General features: G+C 38.7%; 1 protein-coding gene across 1 annotated transcript in view; it reads right to left on the bottom strand.

Moving 5' to 3' along the window:
* uckl1b (uridine-cytidine kinase 1-like 1b) overlaps nt 1-3,568 on the bottom strand; it is a 55,106-nt gene extending 51,538 nt beyond the window's left edge. Inside the window, exon 1 of the mRNA XM_053686214.1 lies at nt 3,455-3,568. Coding sequence (XP_053542189.1) covers nt 3,455-3,492 — 38 coding nt within the window. The 5' untranslated portion in view covers nt 3,493-3,568. The remainder of the gene's footprint in view (nt 1-3,454) is intronic.
* Nucleotides 3,569-15,368: the final 11,800 nt, after the last annotated feature.

The following is a 15,368-nucleotide window of genomic DNA, read 5'->3' as shown; positions in this document are numbered from 1 at the left end:
ATTTTCCAGTTGCCAGTAAATGGCGCTATGACTATAACTGAATACTGGCACATAGATGTCCACAAGTCAGGTTTCATATCAAATATGTGAAATTTGGTAGATTGAAAATTGTATGTTTGAGTTATAACAACTTCCTATTTAACAGCAGTAATAGCATGCTTTAGCACTTAGCTAAGTGCTCCTAGCACGTTATAACATGTTTCTAGCATGTAACTAGCATGTTTAGAATTTGCTGCCATATTCTTATATGTTGCTGGAATACATCAGTGCAAATCATGTCACTTCCTGTTGCCAGCAGGTAGCGTTATAACTCAATATTGGCATGTAGATGTCTTCAGGCCAGGATTCATATCAAATGTTATGACTGAGTGCAAAAACGTCACTTTCTGTTGCCAACAGGTGGCGCTATGACTATAACTGAACATTGGCATGTAGATGTGCTCAGGCCTGGATTTGTATCAAATATGTGAAGTTTGGTACAGATTGAACATTGTATGTTTGAGTTATAACAACTTCCTGTTTTGTGGCATTAATAGTGTGCTTTAGCACTTAGCTAAGTGGTTCTTGCATGGTGTACCATGTTTCTAGCATGTTGCTAGCATATTTTAATATGTTGGTAGGAGGGCACCACAGTGTAAAACATGGCGCTTCCTGTTGCCGGCAGGTGGCGCTATGACTATAACTGAATATTGGGATTTGGATGTCTTTAAGCCAACACTATTATCAAACCTGTGAAATTGTGGGAAGATTAGGCATTGTATGCATGAGTTATAACAGCTTCCTTTTTAATAGCAGTAATAGCATGCTTTAGCACTTAGCTGAGTGTTGCCAGCATATTGCTAGCATGTTTAGAATTTGCGGTCATATTTTTATATGTTGCTAGGTATGCATCAGTGTAAAACATGTCACTTCCTGTTGGCAGTTGGCAGACTGACCAAATATGATGTTGATCTGATGAAATCTCTGAAATAGGAGGAGTCTGTTAAAGTACGAGGCCTGGAAATGGCAAAAACACAGCAAAAATTGAAGCGAAAAATCTAAATGGCTGACTTCCTGTTGAGCTTAGGGCATGGGTTCAAGAGACTTTTTTGTACGCATTGGCATGTTACACATGTTTACTGAATTTTGCACATGTATCTTGTGGCAAAACCTGCTTGATTTTGTGGCATTTTTTTCTTCAAAATTTGCGATGCAACTTGCAGAGTTTTTGTGCATTTTATGAAAAAAAACTACATGAATTGGCAAAATTGCAGTCGCAAGAAATTGTTTTGCACAATCTTTCACAGTGATGTTTGTTGGAAAATAAGACCTTTTAAACTATGTTCGTGTACAACACACGTGAATCAAAGGCAGCTTTGACTGAATGAACGTTGTGATGACGATTAGCGGTTAATCTGATGGTGAAATTAGAGTCAGGTGTTTTCGGTCAATGCATGACAATCAGGTGTGAGTGAGCACCCTGTTTAATTTAAAGAACCTGGATTTATCAAAGTCTGATCTTCACAACAAATGTTTTTGGACGTGTATCATGTTATGAAAAAAAGGAGTTTTCTGAGGACCTCATAAAAAGGGTTGTTGATGCTCATCAGGCATTAAACGGTTACAAAACCATCTCTAAAGAGTTTGGACTCCACCAATCCACAATCAGACAGATTGTGTACAAATGGAGAAAATTCAAGACCATTGTCGAGTGGTTGACCAACAAAGATTATTCCAAGAGCAAGACATGTAATAGTCCATGAGGTCACAAAGGAACCCAGGGTAACTTCTAACAGGGTTCCTGCAGATGCTTCATAATGAAATTCCAGGACTTTCAAGGACTTTTCAAGGACTATACAAGCGATGTCATTCAAACATATTCTTTATTTCTTCTTTTTAAATTCCAGAAAATAATTAATAACAACAAGACACCACCAATTTTTATATGGCGCCTTTTCCAGCCATGCAGGGCTAAATTTGCATTTCCCAGGAATTGCTTCGTCTTCACCATAACATCAATATACTCCAGCTGAGTGACAGGAGCACTGTTGCCAACAACTTTCAATGGAAAGTTGCTAAAGATCGTTAGATGATGTCATGTGCTAATAAGCATAAGGGCATGGGTGTTGGTTTGGTTTTTAACATTGGCAGGTTGAAGTGTGAATGGGTATGCTTCCCGATATTTTTATAATGAAATAAGTAAAAATAAATAACTTGAAAATAAAAATCAGCTTTGTTACATCTCATAAGCTGGGGGGAAAAAATTTTGTCATCTGTATTGACACTTTTAACATGAACTTGACTGTTCATAAAGCTGTTCACTGGAGGCCTTAAAACATTTTTAAAACATTAAAGTATAGCCTAAGTTTATGTAAAGCTGCTTTTGAAATGTTGTGAAAATCACTATACAAATAAAAATGACTTGTATTTTGTATAGTTTTTTCCTCAGTATTTTATTTCTTGAACGACATCATCTTTACCTGATCAACTGTTCTTCCTCTCCTCTTCTGAATGCTCTACCTTGCCGCTACATTCACCTTGTATCTAATATAAGGATGACATGTCCAATGCATATCCATTAAAGATTTACTTATGACAGTACATGTGGAAAAAAGGTGGAAACTAAGTAAAAAGAATGGAAGCATAGGGGGGCGAGTCGCCTGGCGTCCATTTGCGGATGTTCACACTGGATGCGTTGATTCCGTCAAAGCTTAACGTCTACTCAGACTATTCAGATTCCCGACAGAGCAATCTAAAATAGCACTGGGCCATCTGTCAACAGAAGACGGCGCAACATGATGTCCAGTGTGAACAACCTTGTTTTTGATAATCATGGGAACTATTCAAATAAAATGTAGTTGGGGTTAACCAGCAGGACTGATCAACAGTGACCGTTTGGTTAGAAAATGTTTAGTTGTTATTGTGTTATTGCTATTGCTATTACAAGTGGGTGACACCAGATACTGAAACCAAAGGTTTACGCACTTTTGCCACTCAAAGATATGTAATATTGGATCATTATCCTTAATAAATAAATATAAGATTTTTGTCTCATTTGTTTAATTGGGTTTTCTCTATCTACTTCGGACTTTTTTGGAAAAGCTGATGATGTTTTAGGTTATATTTATGCAGATATATAGAACAATCTAAAGGGTTCACAAACTTTCAAGCACCCCTGTATTTACACACATATATACATACAATGCCATAACCGACATATACAGTGCTTATAGCAGTAGGATATTTTATTGGACCGTCTAAAGGTTAACCACGGTGTACTTGCAAAACCAGTGACTGCTACTTAATAGTAATAGCATTAGCGATTTCATGAGCACTGATGCAAACGTGCTGCTCCTTAGAGGTCCACCACCACGGTATTATTGCTGAGGATCTGGGAATTTAATATGGCTGTACTGGCTATATCAAATATAGAAATAAGAGGTGAACACTTTAGCCAAGAATGTTCGTAATGTACCTTGAATATCGCACTGTCGATTTTTCACCGCACTCCATCGCTGAAAGTTTTCCGGATCTGCACACGGGTAGGTGTCGTTAGATTCAGAAGGCATCACACTGCCGTGATGCTTCCTGGGATATATAGTTTCATCAGCGCAACTCTGTGCGCTACTTGAAGTCATGTGCACTTCAACTCCCAAGCTTCTTCTTTCTTTCCTTTTTTTTTTAAATCTCGACAAATGGTCATACTCATATGCCGATGACAAAACTAGGTGAACGAATGTATAGTCAAAAGATATGCGTAGCCACTTTAATCAACAATGCTTTATTATACATTTGTTATTAATTACTCAGTTGGTTAGTAATTGGTTACTAATGCATACTCAATACAATGTTAAATCTTTATAATAAGTCTTTATATCTGTTTCAATAAACCACATTTTATTTATTCTTCAGTTCTAGTCATAAAATGTTAAATACATTTATTGACAGTTTTGCGTGTTGGTTGAATATTTACTTTTAAGCAAGTAAAGTAAAGGAACCCCTTTTTAATAATTTATCTAAAACTCTCCTTAAGGTTGAAAAGTCACATTGCACAGGCAAGATAATAAAATATCTATTACCACTCCAACACTTCACATTCAAGCCTACTTCATTGCCTAGTAAGTACATTAAATGCTTAAAATCCACATTCACGAGTGCGCACATACACACCCGCACGCACACAGGTGACTCTTTTAACATGTACTTCAAACGTATATGTATAATCCAAATTTGTGGGCACATGGGAAGTAGCAAACAAGAAGAAAAAGAAAAATACAATTGACATTCCACTTTGGAAATTCTAAATATTCTAAAGAGTGCATACACCTGCAAGTAAATACTTGCTAGGGGTTTTGCTGTATTGCTGTCAATTCAAATGAAATTTTTTGCAGTCCAAACTAAATCATGTGTACATGGCAGACTAGGAATACATATTGTTTAACTCATTATAAGATCATCCCTACAAAAATGGATACAACAGTCTTTAATTTATTCAGAATTAGAGACCAAATAAACAGTATGACGTGTGATGTTGCAAAAGGATCATTTGGGAAGACACAATTTCAAAACCTTGAAGAAGTATCTTAACAGAAATAAAATTAAATGAAGCATTTAGATGTGCTAGGAATTTTTTAAAGTCTAAAAACTGCATAATTGATAAATATTCATCCTCCTTTCTTTTAGCAATCTAAATTAGAATTAGGATTTATTTTTTGCAAGCTCACACTAAATAGGTTAAACTGGGTACACCTGTGTTAATTATAAATCCACTTGTGTCCACTAAATATCTCTGACTTTGTGAGGTCTCACAGCTAAAATGGCAGATCAGATAATTCCTGCTGTTATGAAAACTAAGGTACTGCCTGTTAAGCTTCAAACTGAAGTTCTTAGGAGGAAAAATTATGAAGAATGTTATATTAAAATATCAGCAAAGCTTTGAACCTTCTTAGGAGTGAAATCAATTAACACACAAACAATTCCAAGCTCAGGCTAAACTGAGTGCTTGGGTAAGAAGGGTAATTGTCAGAGAAATGTCTAAGAGTCCAGCGACAACACTGAAGGGGTTACAGAGCTCACTGGCTGAAATAGGAGAACCTGTTCAGACCTCAAAAATATTTTCAGCTCTTCACAGATCTATGTGAGACTGGCCAGAAAGAATCCACTTCTGAGAAAGGGCATGTTAGAATTATGAGAGATACTATGAACTTTATGATTTGAATAAAGTTGAGTCATCTGTTCTAACGTTAAAGCATAATGTTTGGTGCAAACCAAACACCAAGGTAACACCATTCTAATGATCAAGCACATTGGTGGTAGGCAGGGTCGTGTCTAGAGCATTGCGGGGGGGCAAGGGTATGCCTCAGAAGAGGGTGACCGCCAGTGACAAAAATGAGAAAATGAGCACTATGGTAAAACATGATAAAATTTATGGTACACTTTTTTTTTTAAAAAAGTGGTGAGCTGCAAATGTTACCTTAAGGTGCTATTACTACCTGATCTAAACCTTAAATTTAATTTTGTTGGTGTAACTTAATGTATTTAGGTTGATTAAGTGATGTTTAATATTTTTTACTTTAATTTTTTTTAAAATTAATTTAGATGTTGCCACATGAAGCAGATTTTTAGGTTAACCTTTTTTCTTTTTTCCCTGCAAAGTAAAATTTCTGTGAAGCCAGAGTTTATTTCTTCCACTGCCTTTTCACATAACTAACACTAGTCAGCAATATTCATCACTGATCCTAACAGCCATTTACAGGCTTATGCTTTCATTTTTAGGACCTATTAGATATAATTAAATGATGTAAAAACACTTAAAGAGATATTTTACTCTGAAAAAGGGATATTTTACTTTGAAAACTATTTTAATCATCAGTAGACATGCATGTTTTTCTCATACCTAAATGCTACTTTCATTTCCCTCATATCACACCACGGACTCTCTCTCTCACGTTTCATACAAATGCAACTGGTGCCATCATGCATCTCATTCATCAATTGTAGTGAAAATGACTTCGCAGGACTTCACTAATAAGATTACTGTAATATCCTTACTCATTGTGTTGCCAGGCTGACAGTTTTGTACATTTTAATGGACTCTTTTTTCTTAGCAGAAGCTTTAAGATAATATACAGGTAAGATTAAGAAATAATTTAAACTAGTAATATTTCATGTCCACTTATGTATATATTTGATGAGTAAACATATAATAATCTGAATAATGTACAGTCAGTTGGTCATTGTCACATATAAACTCCTTCAGTGTGATACAAGGCATCTTGAATCACCCTGTCTGGGTTTATAAATTATAATGTGACAGTGAGCTTATGATTGCGCCTTATCTTTTACATATTAAACCGCACACAGAGGCTACCTACTTGTTTTTGCATCTCTCCAAGCTTGATAACAATGTCCACTCAATGAAATTACACACTCCAACTGATGTCCCTGACCATTGCCAGATTTGAATAACTTTTTTGAATCATTAATTTCACCATAAACGATTAGAAACTGACTGACATAAAACAATCCAATTGCAAATGATCTGGTAAAGGAGCACCTCTGCTGTCCAACCAGATTTCCACCATGTGACACTACCCCTGGAGGTAGCATTACACTCAAAGGTTGTTTTTCAGCAGGAGAACCTGGAAAGCTTGTTGCCATCAAAGGCAACATGGATGGAGCCACATATATAGTTGCAATCAAAATTATTCAAACCCCGTTGCAAATCAGGTTTATTAAAATTTATAGACTTTCAGCTGTTTGCAGTGAACACATCAAACAAAAGCAATTGAAATAGATAAACGCAACGAATGCTCCAAGTGGTGTCCCCAAATTCAACTGAAAAGGCAACTTATAATGATTTCTTCAGTTTCAAAATTATTCAACCCCATGAACAGAATTGCTCACAACAGAACAAATACACAAAACAGGTGTTGTCTCAAGCACACCCGATGCAACTAATCAAGGGCTTCATTAGTTGCACCAGGTGTGCTTGAGATGGATCACATGAAATACCTGAACTGACTAGGGGTAGAAAATAAATGAAATACCTGGATGGGGCAGAAAAAGGAAGCTATCAATTGCTGCAACCAGATTTCTGAGAAGGCAGGTTGTGAAAAACCCTCGAGTGACTGCAAAAGACCTGCAGCAAGACTTGGTGGCAACAGGCACTGAAGTTTCAGTGAGCACCATAAGGCGTGTACGAAACGCAGAAGGTTTCCGTGCCAGAACTCCAAGACGTACACCACTACTGACCCAAAAGCACAAGAAAAGTCGGCTTAAAATCATATAAATAAGCCACAGAAGTTTTGGGATTCTGTTCTGTTCTTTTCAGCATGGTGGATCAGCAGTATATCTGGAGGAAGAAGAATGAAGAAAGAACACTGTCCACAGTCAAGCATGGTGGTGGCTCAGTGATGCTCTGGAGTTGCTCTGGGGTTGCTTTGGTCTGGGGCACCTGAAATCTGCAGTGTGTGGAAGGCAAGATGGATTCATTGAAATATCAGGATATCCTAGGAGAAAACGTCATGCCATCTGTGATGAAGCTGAAGCTTTGGTGTCACTGGACCTTCCAACAGGACAATGAACCCAAGCATACGTTACAAAACAGGACTTGGAGACAGGAAGTAAGTGCATGAGTACAGTCTTTATTTGAACTTACGCTAAGGACTTACAACGGAAAACCTATCCCTCAACTCGGGATGAAACGTGAAGCACAAAACTTACGACAGGCTTATGCCTAGAACCAGTAGCTTAACTCATGCACTAAACATACATTTAACTTAGGCAAGAACACTCCTCTAAACTAAGACATGAACACATCTAACTGTGGCCTGAACACATCATTTAACTAGAGCATGACTGCTTCATTCAACTAGAGAATGAACACATCTTTTAACTAGAGCATGGACACATCATTTAACTAGAGCATGAACACATCTTTTAACTATGACAGGACACAAACACTCTCTACTGTGACAGGATATTAACTAAGGAACAGGAAAACACACAGAGCATGGCAACATCACAACCTGGCACCATTTTTCATTCCGTTGACTTCTCTGTTAGTCCTTTCACCATTAGTCCTTTCTCCACTTTTACTTTACGGTACGTTAATGCTGCGCAATGTGTGCAGCAATGCGAGGGGTTTAAGTAACCAGTCTCTTGATTGCCTACAGCTGGCAACACTTGACACAGCTTTAGCGTCCATGCGCACTTCAATCACGTGCATGTGCGCGCTCTCAAGCCACTCGTGCACATTGTCGCCACAGCGCCATCTGCCGGCGGTACGTAACAGAACCCCCCTCCAATGGGGGTCCTGGGCCCCTGTGTAATCTGTTTCTTGATGCATCGGAAAACGGGGGCAGACAGGTGGAGCCCCACCCCCAATGGGAGTGAAGCTCGGGGCGCCTTCCTCAGCTGGACTGGAACACTGGTCGACGTCTTCAGCAGGACTAGAATGCTGAGCGACATCCTCAGCGGGACTGGAATGCTGGGCGACGTCCTCAGCAGGGCTGGAGCTTGGAGGGACATCCTCTGCGGTGCTGGAGCTCGGAGGGACGAACTCTGCGGGGCTGGAGCTCAGAGGGACGTCCTCTGCGGGGCTGGAGCTCGGAGGGGCATCCTCTGCGGGGTTGAAGCTCGGAGGGGCATCCTCTGCGGGGTTGAAGCTCGGAGGGACGTCCTCTGCGGGGCTGGACAGCAGGACAGCCTCCTCGGCAGGACTGGACAGCCTCCTCGGCAGGACAGGAGAGCGTGACAGCTTCCTCAGTGGGGCTGGACAGCGGGACAGCTTCCTCAGCTGGGCTGGACAGCGGGACAGCTTCCTCAGGTGGGCAGGACAGCGGGACAGCTTCCTCGGCTGGGCAGGACAGCAGGAGAGCTTCCTCAGCAGGACAGGGCAGCATGATAGCTTCCTCAGCGGCAGAGACCTCCCCACGGGTCTCTGGCTGGAGCTCCGAGGTCGGCAGGTTAACCTCGGGCTGGGGCTCTGGAGCTGAGACCTTCCCGTAGGTCTCAGGCTGGAGCTCTGGGATCACCTGGTTGACCTCTGGCGGGAGCTCCGAGATCGCCCTGTTGACCTCCGGCTGGATCTCCACACGGGCTCGCCGGTGTAATTGTTTATGCCCCTGCCAGCTGCTCTAGAAGCAGTCCTTTGAGCAATAGAATGCTTCCTGGAGACCCAGTTTTTTGCAGGTAGGGCATTGTAGCTTGGTCTCCTTCCGGCAGCCCTCAGACATGCATATGGATGTCCTCTCCACCATGTCGACCAGAACCTGAGGCAAAGCTGCTGCTTCTATCCAGTCCAGCCATGCATAATAGAGGTGGAATGGCCAGTTCTCTTTGTCCGTCACCTCGATTCCCCTCTCCAGCACATCCAGTTGGTTTAGTTGCCCCGGCTGCGAGAACTCTTTCAGAAAAAGTTCAGAGAACTGGGTGACGTCGTAGAGGGCACTGGACCCTGAATGGGCCAGCTGCTCTGCCCAATCCCGGGCCGGGCCATAAACCCGGGATACTAGGAAGCCCAGCCACTGTTTCTTGGTAGGCTTGGGGGGCGCCAGGCTGGAAAAGTACACCGGGCTGAGGAACAGGTGGTGTTCCCACCCATGCATTACTGGCAGGAGTTCGGTGGCCGTCCTCTGTGGAAACTGGACTGAGAGGAAACGCGGCCAGTAATCCGAGCATGTGATGAAGCTGAAGCTTTGGTGTCACTGGACCTTCCAACAGGACAATGAACTCAAGCATACGTTACAAAACAGGACTTGGAGACAGGAAGTAAGTGCATGAGTACAGTCTTTATTTGAACTTACGCTAAGGACTTACAACGGAAAATCTATCCCTCAACTCGGGATGAAACGTGAAGCACAAAACTTACGACAGGCTTATGCCTAGAACCAGTAGCTTAACTCATGCACCAAACATACATTTAATTTAGGCAGGAACACTTCACTAAACTAAGACATGAACACATCTAACTGTGACCTGAACACATCATTTAACTAGATCATGAATGCTTCATTCAACTAGAGCATGAACACATCATTTAACTAGAGCATGAACACATTTTTTCACTAGAGCATGAACACATCCTTTAACTACAGCATGAAGACATCCTTTAACTACAGCATGAACACATCATTTAACTAGAGCATGAACATCTCATTTAACTAGAGCATGAACATTTCATTTAACTAGAGCATGAACAAATCTTTTAACTAGAACATGAACAAATCTTTTAACTAGAACATGAACATCTCATTTAACTAGAGCATGAACACATCATTTAACTAGAGCATGAACACATCTTTTAACTATGACAGGACACAAACACTCTCTACTATGACCAGGTATAAACACTCTTGACTACGACAGGACACAAACACTCTACTATGACAGGGTATAAACTAAGGAACAGGAAAACAGACAGAGCATGGCAACATCACAACCTGGCACCATTATTCATTCCGTCGTCTTCTCTGTTAGTCCTTTCTCCACTTTTACTTTACGTGACATTACATTAATGCCACGCGATGTGCGCAGCAATGCGAGGGGTTTAAGTAACCAGTCTCTTGTTTGCCGACAGCTGGAAACACTTGACACAGCTTTAGCGTCCATGCGCACTTCAATCACATGCACCTGCGTGCTCTTAAGCCGCTCGTGCACGTTGTCGCCACAGCACCTTCTGCTGGCGGTACCGTAACAGCATACCTCAAATTTCACCATGGCTTGGTTACAGAAGAAGTCCTGGAAGTTTCTACAGGACCATCACAGTCACCTGAACCCCACAGAAAATCTCTGGTGGGATTTGAAGAAGGCAGTTGCAGCATGTAAACCCAAGAATATTACTGAATTGGAGGCCATTGCTCATGAGTAATGGGATAAGATTCTTCAGGAACACTGCCAGAAGCTAGGCAGCTCATTTGCAGCAGGTCATAACAGCAAAGGGGTGCTCTACTAAGTACTAAAGATGCTTGTCATGAAGGGGTTGAATAATTTTGAAACTGGAGAAATCATTATAAGTTGCATTTTCAGTTGAATTTGGGGAAACCACTTGAAGCATTCTTTGTGTTCAACTATTTCAATTACTTTTGTTTGATCTGTTCATTGCAAACAGCTATAAGTCTATAAATTTTGACAATAAACTTGATTTGCAATGGGGGTTGAATAATTTTGATTGCAACTGCACTGTAAAACCAGATAAGTTCATTTAACTCAAAAAATCTGACGAAACTAATTACCTCCAAATTTTTAAGTTGACAAATCAATTTCTTTAAGCCAAATACACTTAAATATAACAAAACTTTAATTCAAATCTGTTATATAATGTTATATTTAAGTGTATCTGCCTTAAAGAAATTTATTTATCAACTTAAAAATGTGGAGGTATTTAGTTTCCTAAAAATTTTTTTGTTAAATTAACTTTTTTTTTGTCAGGAATCTTAGCTGGTTTTACAGTGTGTAAGCAAATTGTTGAGGAGAACCTGTTCCAGTCAGCCAAACATCTGCATTTAGAGTGAAAATATATGTTCCAACAGGTCAATGAGCCAAAGCACAGGACGAAAACTACAAACGAAGGGCTTGGGCTGTCCAACAATATTCTCCATCAAAGAGTAGAGGCAGAGTTGGAGAAAATGTGCATTGAGGAATGCAAGAAAATGTCAAAATCAAAACGAACAAAGCTCATAGATATCATCCGAGAATTGCCATTAAGGGGGTGTATATTTAACAATTAAACAGTTAAAAATATATATATTTTCAAATAATTCTAAGGACATCCAAATACTTTATTTAATTTTTTATAGAGATTCACCTTCAAAGTAGTAGACAAAAATCACATTTGGATATGCTTAAATTTGATGTTGCAATACAGCAAAAAGAGAAATAATCACTGGGGGTGAATACTTTCTAGAGGCACTATATTTGTAAGCACTGAAGCAAGCATGCAGAGAAACCGTAGTTGATAGCACTTCAGTTCTGCAAACTCCAAGCATTGAGGCACACATGCTTTTCCCCGTGCTTGCCAGCATCTGACTTTGCTGAAGATGCAATTTATTTTTAATGACCATTGTCACTGATACAGCTCTACATGCTCAGCCTCCCTCATAATGTTTACAGTTTAAATGCAATAACTTCTTAAGAATCAAAAGCCCTACACAAACCACAAACCATCTCAGCATTATTAAGTTTATAATTTTCAACTGTACATTTTTAGATTTTTAAATAAAATTATTTACTTCGCTTTATATACATGTACCTTAGTTAAAGGTGCTGTAATTGATTATAAGAACACTTTGGCTAAATTAAAATATATGACCAGAGAAAAATATCTCTGTCACTCCTGGGTATTGAAATCAGCAAAATATCAACATGTTTCAGTTCTATTAATTAATTATTTAGGTAATGTCTTTGCAAGAAACACCTCCATTTTTGTCAGCATGAGCTCAGGTATCTCTTACAAGCGTAAGCTATAAATGAACAGAAATGAATCATTAGCTTGATGGAATAGGAGTTTATTCTAATATTACTGACATATGAAATCAGTGGCAAAGACTGACATTCGACCAAAATTTCTATTAGCATCCAGAAAGAAAGACAAGAACAAGAGTGAACATTGGTGTGTCTTTTCAGCACTGGAAAGAGAGAGTGGAAGGGCTTGAAAACTGTTGCAGAGCTTACTTTGCTTGGTTCTGATATAAATTTGTTATCCTCACAAACAGTAATATTACAGCACGCACAGCTTAGCTAGACAAAAAAAGAAAAAGAAAACTTAACTGTTCTGATAAAGTTTAGCTGTTTTGCGTCTGTTTTTTAAATATATATATATATATATATATATATATATATATATATATATATATATATATATATATATATATCATACTAAATAGTTTTAGATCTTCAAACAAAATACAACATAAATCAAATGCAACCTGAGTAAACAAACAATACAGTTTTCTTTTTTTTATTGAAGCAAAAAAAAATTATCCAACACCTATCACAAACGTGACAACTAATCACCCCCTTAACCTTAAAGTCTGGTTGTGCCACCTTTAACAACAATAACTGCAACCAAACACTTCCAATAACTGGAGACCAGTTTTTCACTTACTTCTAGGACTAGGACTCCGATGCTTTGGATAATTGTCTTGCTGCATAATCCAGCTACATTTGAGTTTCAACTTACAGACTGACGAACAGTCTCCTTTAGAATTTTATGGTAGTGAGCAGAATTCATGTTTCCCTCAATTATTACAAGTTTCCCAGGCCCTGAAGCAGCATATCATCCCCAAACCATCGCATTTCCACCACCATGCGTGACAGTGGGTATAATGTTCTTTTTGTGGAATTCTGTGTTTGGTTTACACCAGATGCAACAGGACCTCTGTCTTCCAAATAGTTTCACTTTCGACTCATCAATCCACAGAAAATTCTCCCAAAAGTTTGAGGTGTGTTTTGGCAAAATTCAGATGAGCCTTAATGTTCTTCTGGGTTAACAGAGGTTTCCCCCTTACCATTCTTCCATGGATGCCATTTCTGCCCTGTGTTTTTCTGATAGTGCAGTCATGAACACCTTTAATTATGCAAGAGAGGCCTGTAGGTCCTTTGATGTTGTCCTTGTCTCTTTTGTGACTTGCTGGATGAGTCGTATTTTGGAAGGTCGGCCACTTTTTGGAAGGTTCACTACTGTGTCAAGTTTTTCCAATTGGAGATAATGACCCTCACTGTGGTCCTTTGAATTCAATTCAATTCAGGTTCATTTGTATAGCGCTTTTAACAACGGACATTGTCCCAAAGCAGCTTTACAGAAATATATCAATTCAGGATATAGATTTTAAATGTATGAATTGGTCCCTTTGGAGTCCTAGAGCCTTTGAAATAGCTTTGTAACCCTTCCCAGACATATGCTTTTCGATCACCTTCTTCCTCATAATTTCTGGAATTTCTTAAAATTTTGGATTAGTGTGTTACTAGGTAAGAATTTAATGAAAAAGTTGTTGAAAAAGTTCTATTTAACTGTTGATTTCATTGAACAGGGTTTGCAGTAATCTGGCTTGGTTGTGTCTAGCCCAGCTGAACCCCATTGTGAATGCAGTTTCATAGATTTGGGGAATTAGTCACTATGGGGCAAATACAGTTTCACACCCAGTTGGCCCAGTTGGTATTGGATAACTTATTTGCGTCACTAAATAACTATCTTTTAAAAACTGCATTTGGGTTTACTCAGGTTGCCTTTGTTTTATCTTAGATTTTATTTTAATTTCTGAAACAATTTAATGAGTTATACAAAAAACAGAATAAATCATATACTTTTTCACAGCACTGCAACTTACAAAAGCCCCAGATTTGTGGGTACAGACTTTTGAACCCACACAGCAGATGCACTCCTTGCACACCTGCATCCACACTGACACGTGAACTATGCATGTGCTTGTCCTTGGAGGTCAGGGCTTTGGAGATATGTTTGGAGAAATGCTTGAATGAAGGGCATGGGAACAGAGAGAGGGACTCCCTCAGTGGACAAGTTAGCAATATCTGCACAATTGATTACAACTGCTTTAAATTAGAATAATTGTTTGTTTATTAGAATTTTTTTGGATGATTAGATAGTAAATTATAAGCTTCAATAAGTGTATGTAATACTAAAACTATTTCATACAGAGAACTGGACAAGCTTCACTGGTTCTTCTTTTAATCCATGAAGGGATTAATTCTCTACGTGGCATTTCTTATGTTTGAACTGAACCTGTATATTTGACCTATGTTACATGGTTATTTTCTGATGAAGTGAGAGCACAAATGATTAAAATAATTTTAATAATATATTTTTTTTCTGGCAGCTGAGAGTTTTAACCTAAAACCAACTGCTGTATAGTACTGGCTACTAGAAATAGGAAGGCAGTCATACATGGGTATAAGTTTAGTCCTCTTAAGATTCAAAGCAAAATACCAAACAAATTCCAAGAGAGTGGACACAAACTACAAAAACAACAGTATTGCACAGGAAGCAGACTCTTTCAACAGCTATCTAACATTTAGGTACCTTTAACTGAACAAATTCCAATATATCAGAGGAGAATGTAAATCAGACATTGACCATGAAAGAAAATAGAATATATTTACCAACCTTTTTGGGAAACAATGGACAAAAAACAAACTGGTCTGTATAGTATTTATATATGGACATAGATATACACAATACAATATATATATGTGATAAAACACCAGCTGTAAAGTAGCAGTAAATTAGCACTAAAAGCTAACTGAATATCTTGATATCACTTTATTTGTCAGAAATGTTTCTTTGCATAAGTATATATGCATATATATATATATATATATATATATATATATATATATATATATATATATATATATATATATATATATAT

This window comes from Ictalurus punctatus, chromosome 15 (assembly GCF_001660625.3).
Source record: "Ictalurus punctatus breed USDA103 chromosome 15, Coco_2.0, whole genome shotgun sequence".
Taxonomy (NCBI): Eukaryota; Metazoa; Chordata; class Actinopteri; order Siluriformes; family Ictaluridae; genus Ictalurus; species Ictalurus punctatus.
This window is presented reverse-complemented; position numbering and strand designations above follow the sequence as displayed.